The sequence below is a fragment of the Cyanistes caeruleus genome, chromosome 31 (assembly GCF_971803275.1).
Source record: "Cyanistes caeruleus chromosome 31, bCyaCae1.hap1.1, whole genome shotgun sequence".
Taxonomy (NCBI): Eukaryota; Metazoa; Chordata; class Aves; order Passeriformes; family Paridae; genus Cyanistes; species Cyanistes caeruleus.
The window spans coordinates 3,570,651-3,582,750 of record NC_141731.1 but is presented as its reverse complement, the minus strand read 5'-3'; the positions used below and the strand labels follow the sequence as shown (position 1 = coordinate 3,582,750).

General features: G+C 52.0%; 3 protein-coding genes across 4 annotated transcripts in view; 2 read left to right on the top strand and 1 right to left on the bottom strand.

Annotated features, from left to right (window-relative positions):
• The window catches only part of LOC147648746 (uncharacterized), a 132,412-nt gene extending 127,391 nt beyond the window's left edge, over positions 1–5,021 (top strand). The window contains exon 3 of the mRNA XM_086866540.1: positions 4,554–5,021. Coding sequence (XP_086722666.1) covers positions 4,554–4,911 — 358 coding nt within the window. The 3' untranslated portion in view covers positions 4,912–5,021. The remainder of the gene's footprint in view (positions 1–4,553) is intronic.
• Positions 1–12,100, bottom strand: part of LOC147648733 (uncharacterized) — a 394,698-nt gene that overhangs the window by 16,506 nt on the left and 366,092 nt on the right. The window lies entirely within an intron of this gene.
• LOC147648735 (serine/threonine-protein kinase PAK 3-like) overlaps positions 10,572–12,100 on the top strand; it is a 249,724-nt gene continuing 248,195 nt past the window's right edge. For both annotated transcript variants that reach the window (XM_086866530.1, XM_086866529.1), the window contains exon 1: positions 10,572–10,806. In XM_086866530.1, coding sequence (XP_086722656.1) covers positions 10,728–10,806 — 79 coding nt within the window. In that variant the 5' untranslated portion in view covers positions 10,572–10,727. The remainder of the gene's footprint in view (positions 10,807–12,100) is intronic.

Sequence of the window (12,100 nt, the reverse complement as noted above, 5' to 3'; positions counted from 1 at the left end):
TATTTCAATGACATCCTGTAATCTAATTGTGCCATTGAAATGAGAAATGGATTCTCTGGTACCTGCTATGAATTCATCAGGGTTCCCAGGGTCTGGTCCATGGTGTTGCAGCATTTGTTCTGGTGGCCATTCATCTTTTCCCCATTTCTGGGCGCTCCCTTTAGCCAGGGCTGCATCAATTGTCAGCTTTTCTCATTAAATCATCACATACTTGGATTCCCAACTGATTTCCCTGAACTTGGGGTAGCAAATAAACCCCAGTGGTCTGATCCACCCTATATAACATGGACAGTGACAGCTTTGGGCCATCAGTGTTCATTTGCATTTCTAAAGCTCCTTTCCTGGCTGCCTGGAACAAAGCTTCTCTTCCTGGGCAGTCATGGGATGATTCACATTTGTTAGTGCCACAATGTGGTTGTTTTTTGTTTTGGTTTATTTTTTTAACAGTACTCTAGTAAGTGTTTATGAGATAAAGGGTCACCTTTAAAGCTTTTCTGGTTTTGAGAAACAGCCTACAAGTGAACATCCAAAAACCCATATAAAATTTTTGCCGTAACTATGAGCCAGGCACAAACATTCCCAAAACATTTTCAAGGCAATTGAATTTTTCCTACTTCTCTCTCGGCCTAAAAATTGATTCTCCCTACCCTGGCCCAAACTGAACTGACAATATAAAATCAGGATTATTACAAGAAAATAAAAAATCTAATGCTGTAATCCTTTCACTGAAACTTTGCAAAAATCAAAAACTCTCCCACAATGTCTTTAGTGCTAGAGAGTCAAGGCACAACGTGATTCTGGCCAGGATGTGCAAAAGAAATCATTAAATCCACACTTAGGCTGGGTGTGCAGAGAAAATCATTCCATGACACATGAGTTTGACTAGATTTTTCCTAAATTCATACACTCTGACCCCATAGAAATCCCTTGGTTTATTGTTCATTGGTTTGAAGGTGTGGAGTTGTTAGGATTTGGTTTCCTGTTGCAGCCGGATTTCTGTGCCTGTGATGGGAATTAGGTGGGCACTCCTGGATTTCCTGCTCAGCCTTTTCCAGACCAGGTGTCTCCAGCTGTGCCTGGGGCAGTGTCTGGGGTAGATGTTGGTTGATGTTTGCTGCTGGGTGTTGATGTTTTGTTGATGGTCATTATCTTGGGGAGAATCTTTTGGGCTATTCCCAGTCTGTTGAGATGTTAATTTCATCTCTGCTGAGTGCTGGAAAAGAAACATTAAAATTCCTTTCCCCAAGGCAAAGGCAAACCAAGTTCCTTTAGAGAAATAAGATTTGAAGCCATTTTCAAGTTGGTCTATTTTCCCAGACTGTAATCCCAGGCAGGGCAGAGTGTGAGTGTAATTGAGAGGCAGAGTGGAATTGTCCCGGTGCCTTCCCCAGCAGCTGTGGCGAGGGCAGGCACAGAAAGGCCTGAAGGTGCAAGAGTGAGAGCAAGGATTGTCCCACAGTGGCTGGAGATGGCAAAGGAGGGTGGCCAGGCCGAGGATTTGAGCAGAGGATCTGTGGGCAGGCCCAGGAGCTTCCCCCGCTGGGGAGCCCTGGCTGCTGCTGCGTTGCCTTCAGTGCAGGCTCAGGGGTGGCCTGTTTAATATTCCCTTCCAATTCAGATTTCTGAGTCTGGAAGAGCCATGGCTGGGGCATCAATCATTTTATTTTTTTCATTTTGTTAAGTTTTGTTCTCTTTCTTATGTCTACCCCATAACATTGAGACTATCTGGGGGTAAAAAATTCACAGAATATTCTGGCTAGAAGAGAGAATCCTCAATCCAGCTCCTGCAATTCCCTGTTAATCCTAAGAATTGCTGCAGCTCCTTTTTAGTCCAGGGAAACATTTTTTCTGAGATTCCCTGAACCCTCTCAGGGTCAATACAAGACAAAGCTTCAGTTAAAATAGGTCCCAAATATTTAACCATTTTTTCTACCGTTTGCCATTTTTTTCCAGATACTCAAAGCTGCTTTTTAGCCTGAAAATGAAGCCATTTCACAGAGGCTTCCTCTACCTCTTCTCCTTGTCCTCCTGACTGGATCAAGTCATCCACATCCTGCATTAAGCCAGTCCCTGGGGGTGAGGTCAATTCCTTTGATATTTCCTGCAAGGCTTGCCCCAATCAGGCCGGTGCTTCCGTGCATCCCTGCAGAAGGACCGTCCATGTCTTGAGCATTTTCCCTTCTAGCTCTTGTTGCCAGCCCAAGGCAGAATTGTGTTTGCATCCTCTGGAAGTGGGCAGATCCCCAGAAAGCATCTTTTGCATCAAGCTCTGAATGGCAGCAGTGTGAGGAGGGCACCTGGTTGAGGCTGGTGTAAGGATCTGAGAGTGTGGGGTGCCTCGGTTTCATCATCTCATTTCTTCTTCTTGGGTCCTGCAGCATTCTGTGGATTCCATTGGATTTCTTGTTTGGCAGGATAGGAGCATTCTAGGGAGCCATCCCTGGCTCCCCAAGCCGTGCCTTGAGCAGGACTCCCAGACAGGCTGTGAGCCCTTCCTTCCCTCCCTTGGAACAGGGGATTGCTTTTGGACACCTCTTGTCCTGGTTGCTTCAGGGAAATTTGGAGAGGCTCCATATCTAATTTTGCCAATTTCCCTGGGGCTGCCCACACTAGTGGGTTCACTTCAGCCTAGGCTCTGCCAGATATTTGATCTTGATCCTTGCAGGTCTAATCACCATTTGTGAGCTGTTCCTTCCTTTTGCTGGCTGTGCTGAGGCTCCCCTCCCCAGCCCGTATCCCAGAGCCGGTCCCTGTCCTGCCGCAGTGTCCAAAGGCGGCCCCCCCGGCGGGCAGGGCCGGCAGCTCCACGGGGCCGGGCAGCGGCCGGGGCGTCCCGCAGCCTCCTGGGGGACGGGGGCCACTGCCGGCCCTGCCCGGGGGGTGCTGGGCTCAGGCAGCGCCCGGCGCTGAGCCCCGGCTGCCCCACAGCCCCGGCCCGGCCCCACAGCTCCCCACAGGCCCCCAGCCCGTGCTCCCGGTGCCGCAGCTCTACGCCCGCTCCTGCCGCTCCCAGCTCAGAGAAACCCCCTGAAATCCTCACCTCCTTGTTTTCCTCTCCTGGAAACTGGGATACAAAGGATCTGAGTCACCTGGCAATTTCTGCGGATAAGAGTCTTCTGAAAAACATCCCAGTCCTCAGTATTTTTTTCTTCCTCCTCTTTTCCATCATCCTTTTTCTTACCCCATGGATTCCTCCTGCTGCTTCTTGCCTTAAGCACATTCCTGCACACTCCCCTTCAGCCAATCCCTTCCCAGCACACCAACACCATCCATCCCCTGTTGTCTGAATCCCTTCTGGACTTCCCTTCTTGCCCCTGTGGGTGTCCATATCCCTAGTTAGCTCTGGGACAATGTGCAAACGACCTCCACATGCTCCCAAGGGACCCTTGAGAGAGATTTTGGGGTCATCATCCCTTTGTCCAGGATGCCCTTCTAACATTCCATTTTCTTCCCTCAATGGTCTTACCTGGACCCCACCTGTGCCTCCCTGGGCCTTGGCGCCCCCCTGGAGGGGAATTTGGGGAGGTGGGAGGGGGGAGCGCCAAGGCCGGGCCCCCCCGCGCTGTGGTGGCGGGAGCGGCTGCAGTGGGGAGCGAGTGCGGGCGGAAGCGGCCGAGAGCCCAGCGCTGCCCCAGGCCGAGCTGGCCCAGCTGCATCCGTGCCCCTGCGGTGGGATGCTGTGGGACTGGGGGGGAAGAGGGAGGCGGCAGTGGGTGCTGGGCCTGGGGGCAGGAGGAGAAGGGAAGGAGAAGCAGGGTTGAAGAACAAAATGGTCAAAGGATTCACGTGGGAGGAAAAGGTGGGATTATTCAGGAGGAGAAATAGTAGGAGGAAGCAGAGTGTGAGGAAGAGTAGGAACACATGAGGAGGAGGAGGAGCAGGAAGAGGAAGCAGCACAAGGTTCCACCCTCCCTGTATGTGCAGTCCCAGGAGTGTTGCCCTGGAGGTGACTGGGGAGGGGATCCATGATTTTGATGGGGCTGAATCTTGGTGTTTCTGAACTTTATTGGGCTAAATGTTGGTGCTTTGTTTTTTTGCAGGGGCTGAATCTTTGTATTCTGGAGGGGGTTTTTCCTGAATTTGGTGTTTGGGTAGTTTCTGATCTTTGTTTTGATGTCTCGGCTGAATCTTGATGTTTTGGTTTGTTACAGACACAAGATGCCAAATGACTTCCTGAGATGAACTTGGGCATGGAGGAACCCCCAGTCCAAGGCGCTCTCCTCTCCTTTTCCTCCTAACCAGGAATTTTCATTCCCAAGCTGTGTCCAGATGGAAGAGGAGGAGAAAAAGCCTCAGAGATCCTGCATGAGGAGGGGCTGCAAACCCAGTCCAGGGAGCTGCGAGGAGGAAAGATCCCCCCAGTGCCAGGAACACGTCCAGAGATCCAGCCGGAGCTCAGAGCTGGGGGAGAAGCCCCACAAGTGTTTGGAATGTGGGAAGGGCTTCAGAAAGAGCTCTGAGCTGCTCCAGCACTAGAGGCTCCACACTGGGGAAAAGCCCTGTGAGTGTGGGAAATGTGGGAAGAGCTTCAAAGATACCTCTAACCTGATGAGACACCAGGTGATCCACACAGGGGAACGGCCCTACACCTGCTTGGAATGTGGGAAGAGCTTTGGGTGGAGCGCTGCCCTGAGGGCACACCAGCTCATCCACACTGGGGAGAGGCCCTACGAGTGTCCCCAGTGTGGGAAGAGGTTTCAGACCAGCTCTGATGTCCTCGTACATGAGTGGATTCACACAGACGAGAGGCCCTTCCGCTGCCCCAACTGCGGGAAGGACTTCAAGCACAACTCTCATCTCAACAGACATCGGCGCATCCACACTGGGGAGAGGCCCTACGAGTGTCCCCAGTGTGGGAAGAGCTTCTCCGGGAGCTCTCACTTGACCCAACACCAACGGAGTCACCAGTAAGGGAAGCCCTGTGAGTGCCCTGAGTGTGGGAAGAGCTTCGTGCGCTGCTCCAGCTCCATCCCCCATGGGAGGATGGGCATTGGATGATCCCCAGTGACCCCCGTTGGGCAGAGCCCTGGTGATCCGTGGTCCTGGTGATGCGTGTTGGGAAGACACCTGGCTGGGAGGCTCCACATCTTCCTGGCTCCCTGTGGGCACCTGGATGAAATCAGGGGAATGAAAATCCATCAGGACACAGACCAACAATGGGAATTCCTTGGGGAGAGTGGATTTGTTAACTTTCAATCCTGGAGAACCTTTTGCCGCTGCTTCAGGAGCTCTGTGGACAAAGAAAAGGGTGTGACACCAGGCTTGGGGTCCCTGAGGAGAGCACACACACTCTGGGGGAGGCGATATCCCAACCTAAGGACCCCCTCTCACATTTTTGCTCAGGTAGAAGCCGAGCCCCAGTGCCAGGAAGACAAAGCCCAACACGGAGACTCCAATTCCCGTCAGCATCTTGCTGTGGGCAGCGTTTGATGGCATCTCTGGGGGGTCTGCAAAGGTCAGGACCTCCAGAACCTCTCAGAGACACCCCAAGCCCTTCCAAGCACCCTCCCAGTGTCCCCCAGCCCACCCAGGACATTCTGAAACATCCTTTGGGGTCACTAATTTTAAATAATTAGGTATTGTAGAAAAATTAGAGATCTTAGCTAGAGATAGGCCTTTGTGGAACTAGTTTGAGTTGATGATGAAGTGAGAAGCAGGATTTGAGATAATGAGTCTTGGACTTAGGTAAAAAATTACTTGTCATTGTATGTTTGTTTAGCTGTGCTTATCATGAGAAAAGAGAAACTGATAAACGGTTTCAGGAAGATCACAGACCTTACATCTGGAAACCCATTTAAATGTCACAAGGGAGGAAACTGGAGTTGTACCAAATGTCCTTTGTAATGTCAACCATTGTAAAGGTAGAAAGGTGAGAGTGAGGAAGAACAGTTTTCCTTCATCTCTTTATAACTCCTCCTCGCCAAAACTACCCCCTCCTCAAATTACGGAGTTAACCACGCAGGCATAGTGACGTTTTAAACTCATTACCATGAATTTTAGTCTGAAGTGGAGCATGGGAGGTGTTAAGCATTAGGAATATGTATTAGTATTAATATGTATTAATATTTTGGATATTCAAGACTTCTGTAAATAGACACTGGAATCTTTTTTCAATTTGCAGTGCATATTAAGGGGATGACTCCTGCACTCTCCCAGTGCTGTGATTAAACATCCACTTTGTAACTTTAAACTGTTGGAGAGGATTTTTGTCCATTAACAGATTGATGTTGATACTGGATTGTTGCCGCCAATTTGTTTACTTTTATTAAGTTCAGAGTTGGTTTATCCCAGTTGCTCCCCCGTTATCCAAAATGGTTTGTCCCCAGTTGCCCATCATTGTAAACCCTTCCCTTTTTCCAGATTGTTCCCCATCCATCACCCCAATCCTGCCCCCGAGTCCTATCAATCTATGTAAACCCCACCTTTTGTTCCCACCTTTTTGTTTCCCTGCCTATCATGCCTTCCTTTACGCCCTATAGATTGTACAACTGCCTTCCCTCCCCCGGGTCCCTGCCATTGGTTCTGCGTATTGTAATCCCCACCCACAACTCCTCCCTTGCTGCTGTCCCATTGGTCGCTGTATGGGCCGCCCACAGTCCTTAAACCTGGCGCAGGGCGGTGCCCAGTGTTCTCGGCTCAGACCTCTTCCCTTCAATTCCGGCTCGTACCTTGTCTCCTTCCCCTACACCTGTTGGAATAAACTTGGTCCTGGGAAATTGGGAGAGCCTGAGCACTCTTTCTCCCTTCGCCACAACCCGTGTCGCCCTGTGAGCTATAACGCCAGAGCGCAGAGGAGCTCTGGAGGTTCCAGGTTGAGCCACGCAGTGCTCGCCTGGTTCCCCACTCCTGCCGCTGCCGTCGGCCAGAACTAGCCGAGGCGTGAAGGGGCGAGCGGGCAGCGACAGCGGATCAATATTGCTATTTTGGTAAATCGCTCCCAGTCTCTTCCCAGCCTCCCCAGGATCCACCAGAGCCCCTCCTGTTCCTCTCAGGATCCCACAGCCCCCTCCCGATTTCTCCCCATTGCCCCTGGACCCCCAAACCCTCTCCCAGTCCCTTCCCAGCCCCACCAGGACTCATCAAGACTCCTCCCAGTCTCTTCCCAGCACAACCAACCTCATCCCAATCCCTGCTTTCCAATCTCCTTCCAGCTCCTCCAGGCTCGCTCAAATCCCTCCCTGTGACACCCAGCCCCCCCAAACTCCCTCCCAGTTTCCACCAGGAACGCCAGAACCCCATCTCACCCTCCTCAGCATCCTTCAAACCCCTTCCCAGCCATTCTTGACCCCCAAACCCCTCTCCCAGTTTAAACCAGTCTGTCTCAAACTCCCTCCCAGTTCCTCCCAGCACACCCCAATCCCCCTCTGGGCCCCCCCAGTGTCTCCCCCGCTGCCCCCGGCGCTGTGGGGGCCGGGCCGTGCCCCAGTGCCGGCTCAGGGGGTGCTCCAGGCTGCCGTGCTCCACCTGGCAGCTGGAGCTGAGCCCGCATTGCCGGGGGCGGTTTCCAGCAGCACCAGGAGCTGCTGGCTCCAGTCCCCGCTGGGGAGCACGGCAGTGGCCAGCACGTGGCCCGAGAGCTGCTGCTGGCCCTGGGAGCAGCTCAGCTGGATGTGGGCAGGGGAGAAATCCATCAGGGAGCAGAGCAGGCGGCCGGGGCCGGGCTGGGAGCTGGAGGGCACCAGCGAGATGGACACGCTGGGATGGGCACTGGGGATCAGCGGGGACAGACTGGGATGAACTTGGGGGGTAACTGGGAGAGATGGGAGAGGAGTGGTGTGGGGTCGGGTGGGACCGGGAACAGGCTGTCAGGGACTGGGGAGGCGCTGAAAGAGATGAGAGTGGATACTGGGACACTGGATGAAGGCGCAGATGTCTGGAAGTGGAAGGAGGAATGAATTCGAAATGGACTGGGACTGGGCTAAAAGGAGTGGGAGAGACTCCCCGGCCTCTGGGAGGGACTGCGGTGGCACTGAGCGGGACTGTGGTGGCACTGGGCGGGACTGTGGTGGCACTGGGCGGGACTGTGGTGGCACTGGGAGGGACTGTGCTGGCACTAGGAGGGACTGGGAATGAAGTGCGCGGCACTGAGAGGCCGAGTCCAGCGCGGGGCTCTCGGCTCTGTGGATCTGCCCGGCAACTGATGAGTCATCACAAAGGTGCGCTCTGATTGGCTTAGGGGCGGCAGATCCACGGAGGGGCGAGATGGACAGGCGGGGTCACTGGGAGTGACTGGGATGGACTGGGAGAGGCTGGGATGGACTGGGAGAGGCTGGGCTGGACTGGGAGAGCCACGGGAGCCACTGGGAGGGACAAGGGGCCCCGGGGATGGGCACACGGAAGGCTGAGGGCTCTGGGGTGATTCCCAGGGAGGTTTGGAGGGACACGGCCGGGCCCCTCTCTGTGCCCCGCGAGCAGCGGCCCGGACAGAAAAGTTCAGGAGCGGGAGGAGGTGTTTCTCAAGACTGATTTTAATCCTCATTCTCCTGGTCTGATTTGCTCAGTCCTAAGTTCAGTGCATTTCCCCATGTCGGGCTGTTGTGCCCCTGATGGTGATCCCTGAGTGACCTCTCCCTGCCCTTGTCCCGACCCACGAGGATTTGGATTTGTTTCAGTTCAGTGGAATTCGTGGTGATTTGGGAGGAGCTGGAGCAAAGCAGCTGGAAAGCACAGTGGGCTTGACAGGGACTGAACCAGGGCAGGAGTTGGGGCTGCCTCGAGTGAGCTCTCACAGTGTGAACCTTCATGGGGTCTTTCTAAGGGAATTTTGTTGAAGTTTGACATTCTTTATTAAAAAGCAGAATCACAAGGGGAGCTCCGCTTTCAGCTTGAAATGAGGGGATGGAACGTGGGCACTGAGACTTCTGTAACCTCAAGTTGTTCCTTGATCCTGGACACTTTAGCTTTGGCAATCTGAAGCCCTTCAGCAGCAATGTCTCTGCCACCCCCTGGTTTCTGGCTCAGACCCAGCTCGCAGCTTGGACAAGGTCTGGGCTTTGTCCTCTTGAGCTTTGGGAGCCTCCTGGGAAGCACCAGCCCTCCCCAGCCCACCCTTGGTAGCACTTTTTCTTTTCTCTCTCCTGACAATTTTATCCCCAAAACTGCCGTGGGAACGTTGTATCCAAGCTCATCCTCCAGCGCTGCACTTTCCTCCTGTGAATTCCCTGTGCAGGGAATGTGTCTGTGCTTTTCCCTGCTCTGTTCACTGACAAACAACCCTGAGCCCGTGGGACTGTCAGAGCTCCTTCATGCCATGAAATCAGGTTGTGTTTCTCATGGCATGTTCTGGAGGAGCATTTATTGGTGTGTCTTGTGCTGCTGGAAATGACACAAGAGCCAGGAGGGAACAGAAGCTGCTGCTGCCCGTTGGCTCAGGGCCAGGGAACCAAGTTGTGCTCCCGGGCAGTTGGGCCCTGCTGGAAGCAGAGCCGCGTTTCCCTTGAGCAGCTCAAGCTTGTGACAGCTCCAAACAGGAAACCTCAGCAGAAAACTCTTCCTCCAAACTCAGCTGCTTTCCCTCCTGCAGCTGTTTGGGAAAGAGCCTCAAAGCACAGACTCTGCTGGGAGCCATTGGTGCATTTCCTCCCTCCCGGCAGCAGCAGCTCCTGAGCCCTTCACGGGCTCCTGGCCCTTCCCAAACCCTTCAGCTCCCTTTCAACTCTCAGCAGTCACTAACATATGCATTTCTTTCATATTTAAACTGCATTTAAACTTCTCCTTTTCTCTCCTCTCTATCTTTTTGATCTCCTCTTTATCTCCTTTAATCCCGTCAGCACCAGTAGGATGGGGATGGAGTCTTGGGGTGGGTGTGGGATGAACTGAGGATCCAGCAGAGAAGGGCAAGGCAGAGGGGAGAGGACTCAGCCAACCCTTCTGCTGCTCTCTCCTCCCCCAGGCTCCAGCTAAAGCAAGTCAGACTGGAAAGGATCCCACAAATGCTGTGTTCTCCTCCCTCTGAGCTTGGCTGGGGATCCTCAGCTTCAGCCTGGTGCAGTGCCTTAGCTTCGCTAATTTGAGTTTTTTGGCTAATGCACTACATTGAAGAGGTTTATTATTACTTAATCACCATTCACCTTTGCCAAGTTCTGCTGCACTGTGCCTGCTTTTCACCCAATACACTGCTAGCTCACCTACACACATGTGCTTCTTAGGATAATATTTAGATTCATAGCTTACTCTATAAAATCACACAATTACAGTTGAAAACTCTCCACCATCTCACTCAATGCAGTTTTTTATTTGCTTATGGCATATTCTTACTTGCAGCTATAGGAACATAAGCTTATGAATTCTCGACTCAACGTCTGTGAACCTTTAGCATTGCATGAACCCAAGCTCCTTCCAAGGCTGTAAATGAAACCCTTCAGTATCTGTGGAAGTTTCTGTCTTTCCATTTCCCACAGCCCACCAAAGGATTTGTGACCCTTTGTGACAGAGGAGAACCTGCCAGGCAATTTTGTGTTTGCTGTAGGGAAGGTTGGGTTGCTCTGCATCAATTCCCAGAGCAGCGCAGAGCATTGGCTTTGTGATGTCAGGGCATGGATGCCACCTTGTCGTGGTGACATCCTAAGGTTGCCTTGGTGCACGGAAGGCCTCAGGGTCAGAGCAGCTCTTGGGCTTGCTCAGTGCAGGAGCATCCTCCTGCTTGAGGCGTTTGTCAGTGGGCAGCTGCACACTGACAGGAGCCGTGTTTGTTTTTGTGGTGGAGCAGAGTGTGCAAACTGGCAAAAATGATGGAGCAGCTCGCTGCTGCCGTTTGCACCATCTATGTCATCGGATATTCTGGATATTACCTCACCAACCTGGCACGTAAGTAGAGGTTTTCCCTGGCTGGAACCTGAGCTGGCTTTTGTAGGTCTCCCTGCTCTTTCTTAGTGACCGGGTTGCTATTGAAACACAAAGACCATGAGGATGCCCCTGGTTTGGTCAAGCTCCTGTCAACACCTTCAGCAAAACACGGGGTGTCTGTAGCCAGGGGGCTGCGGGCAGCATTTGCAGGGCTTCTGTTCCCTCCACGGGAGAGCCTGTGGCAGCAGAGTCTGGCATTTCCTCACTTTGCTGGCTCAGTGTCTTGGGGTGACTTTACTTTTAAGATAGCTCTGAGAGCTGGGGAAGTTGAAACTGCTGGAGGCTGATGGGAGTTTTTTCTCCTGACTAATTCCTGGCCATGGGTGAGAATTGGCAGCGGTTTTAACTATTGAGAAGTGAGATCAACCTGTGAACACCACCTGAAGATGTGAGGCCGGGAATTTCTTGCTCTCTTTGGTTTCTGGCTTCTGACGAGGTCACAGGGCTCTGTCTCGGCCTCCTCCCCCCCTCCAGGCCGGACAAGGCTGCAGAGGGCGGGGTGGGGGAGAAACGGAGCCGGCCAGCCTGACTTGGTTTGCAGTTTCTGCCACTGAACTGAAACCTGACACCATCAACATCTGCAGCTTTAGCGAGATTTTAACTCTTTTACTGCCTGCATGAGACTTGCAGATTAATCCTTTTTTTCCAGAGAGAGAGAGAGGGAGTGATCCACCATCAGCCCATCAAAGACAGTGATGAAAAAAAATAAATTTAGAGGGGGAAGAGGAAGAAGGAGATGCTTTTAATAAGCTGAAATATTTTTCTGTTAAAGCTATGGAGATGGACAGTAGTGTTCTGAATAAAAACTCCTTTAATTCATGACAGAGTATATTGGGAGGAATGGAGTGTTTCCAAGTGTGGATTTTGAGCAAATGATGAAGTAGTTGTGACACTGTGAGATGCTGGAACAGAGGGGGAGAAGTAAGAGTTGAAGATTTGGGCTTTTAAGAAGCAAAAAGAGAAAACTTCTGTTTCCAGGGGGGCTCAGAGAAACAGATAAAGAGAACTTTTGTCTTTGAATAACTCATTCTTAAAAATGACATCCCTAGACTCATGACCCATAACACACCTCAGAGTGATGGAAAATGGGAGGAGACAACTGATGGCAGATTTCCTGACAGCTGGCATCAGAGAAATAGAAAGCTATGAAGAAAAATAGTTTTCTTGTGAAAAACTCCATAGATAGCATAAGAAGACTTTTGTTTCTCTACAAAGACTGATGAAAAGACTCCAGCAGGAATTGGGACTGTTGTAA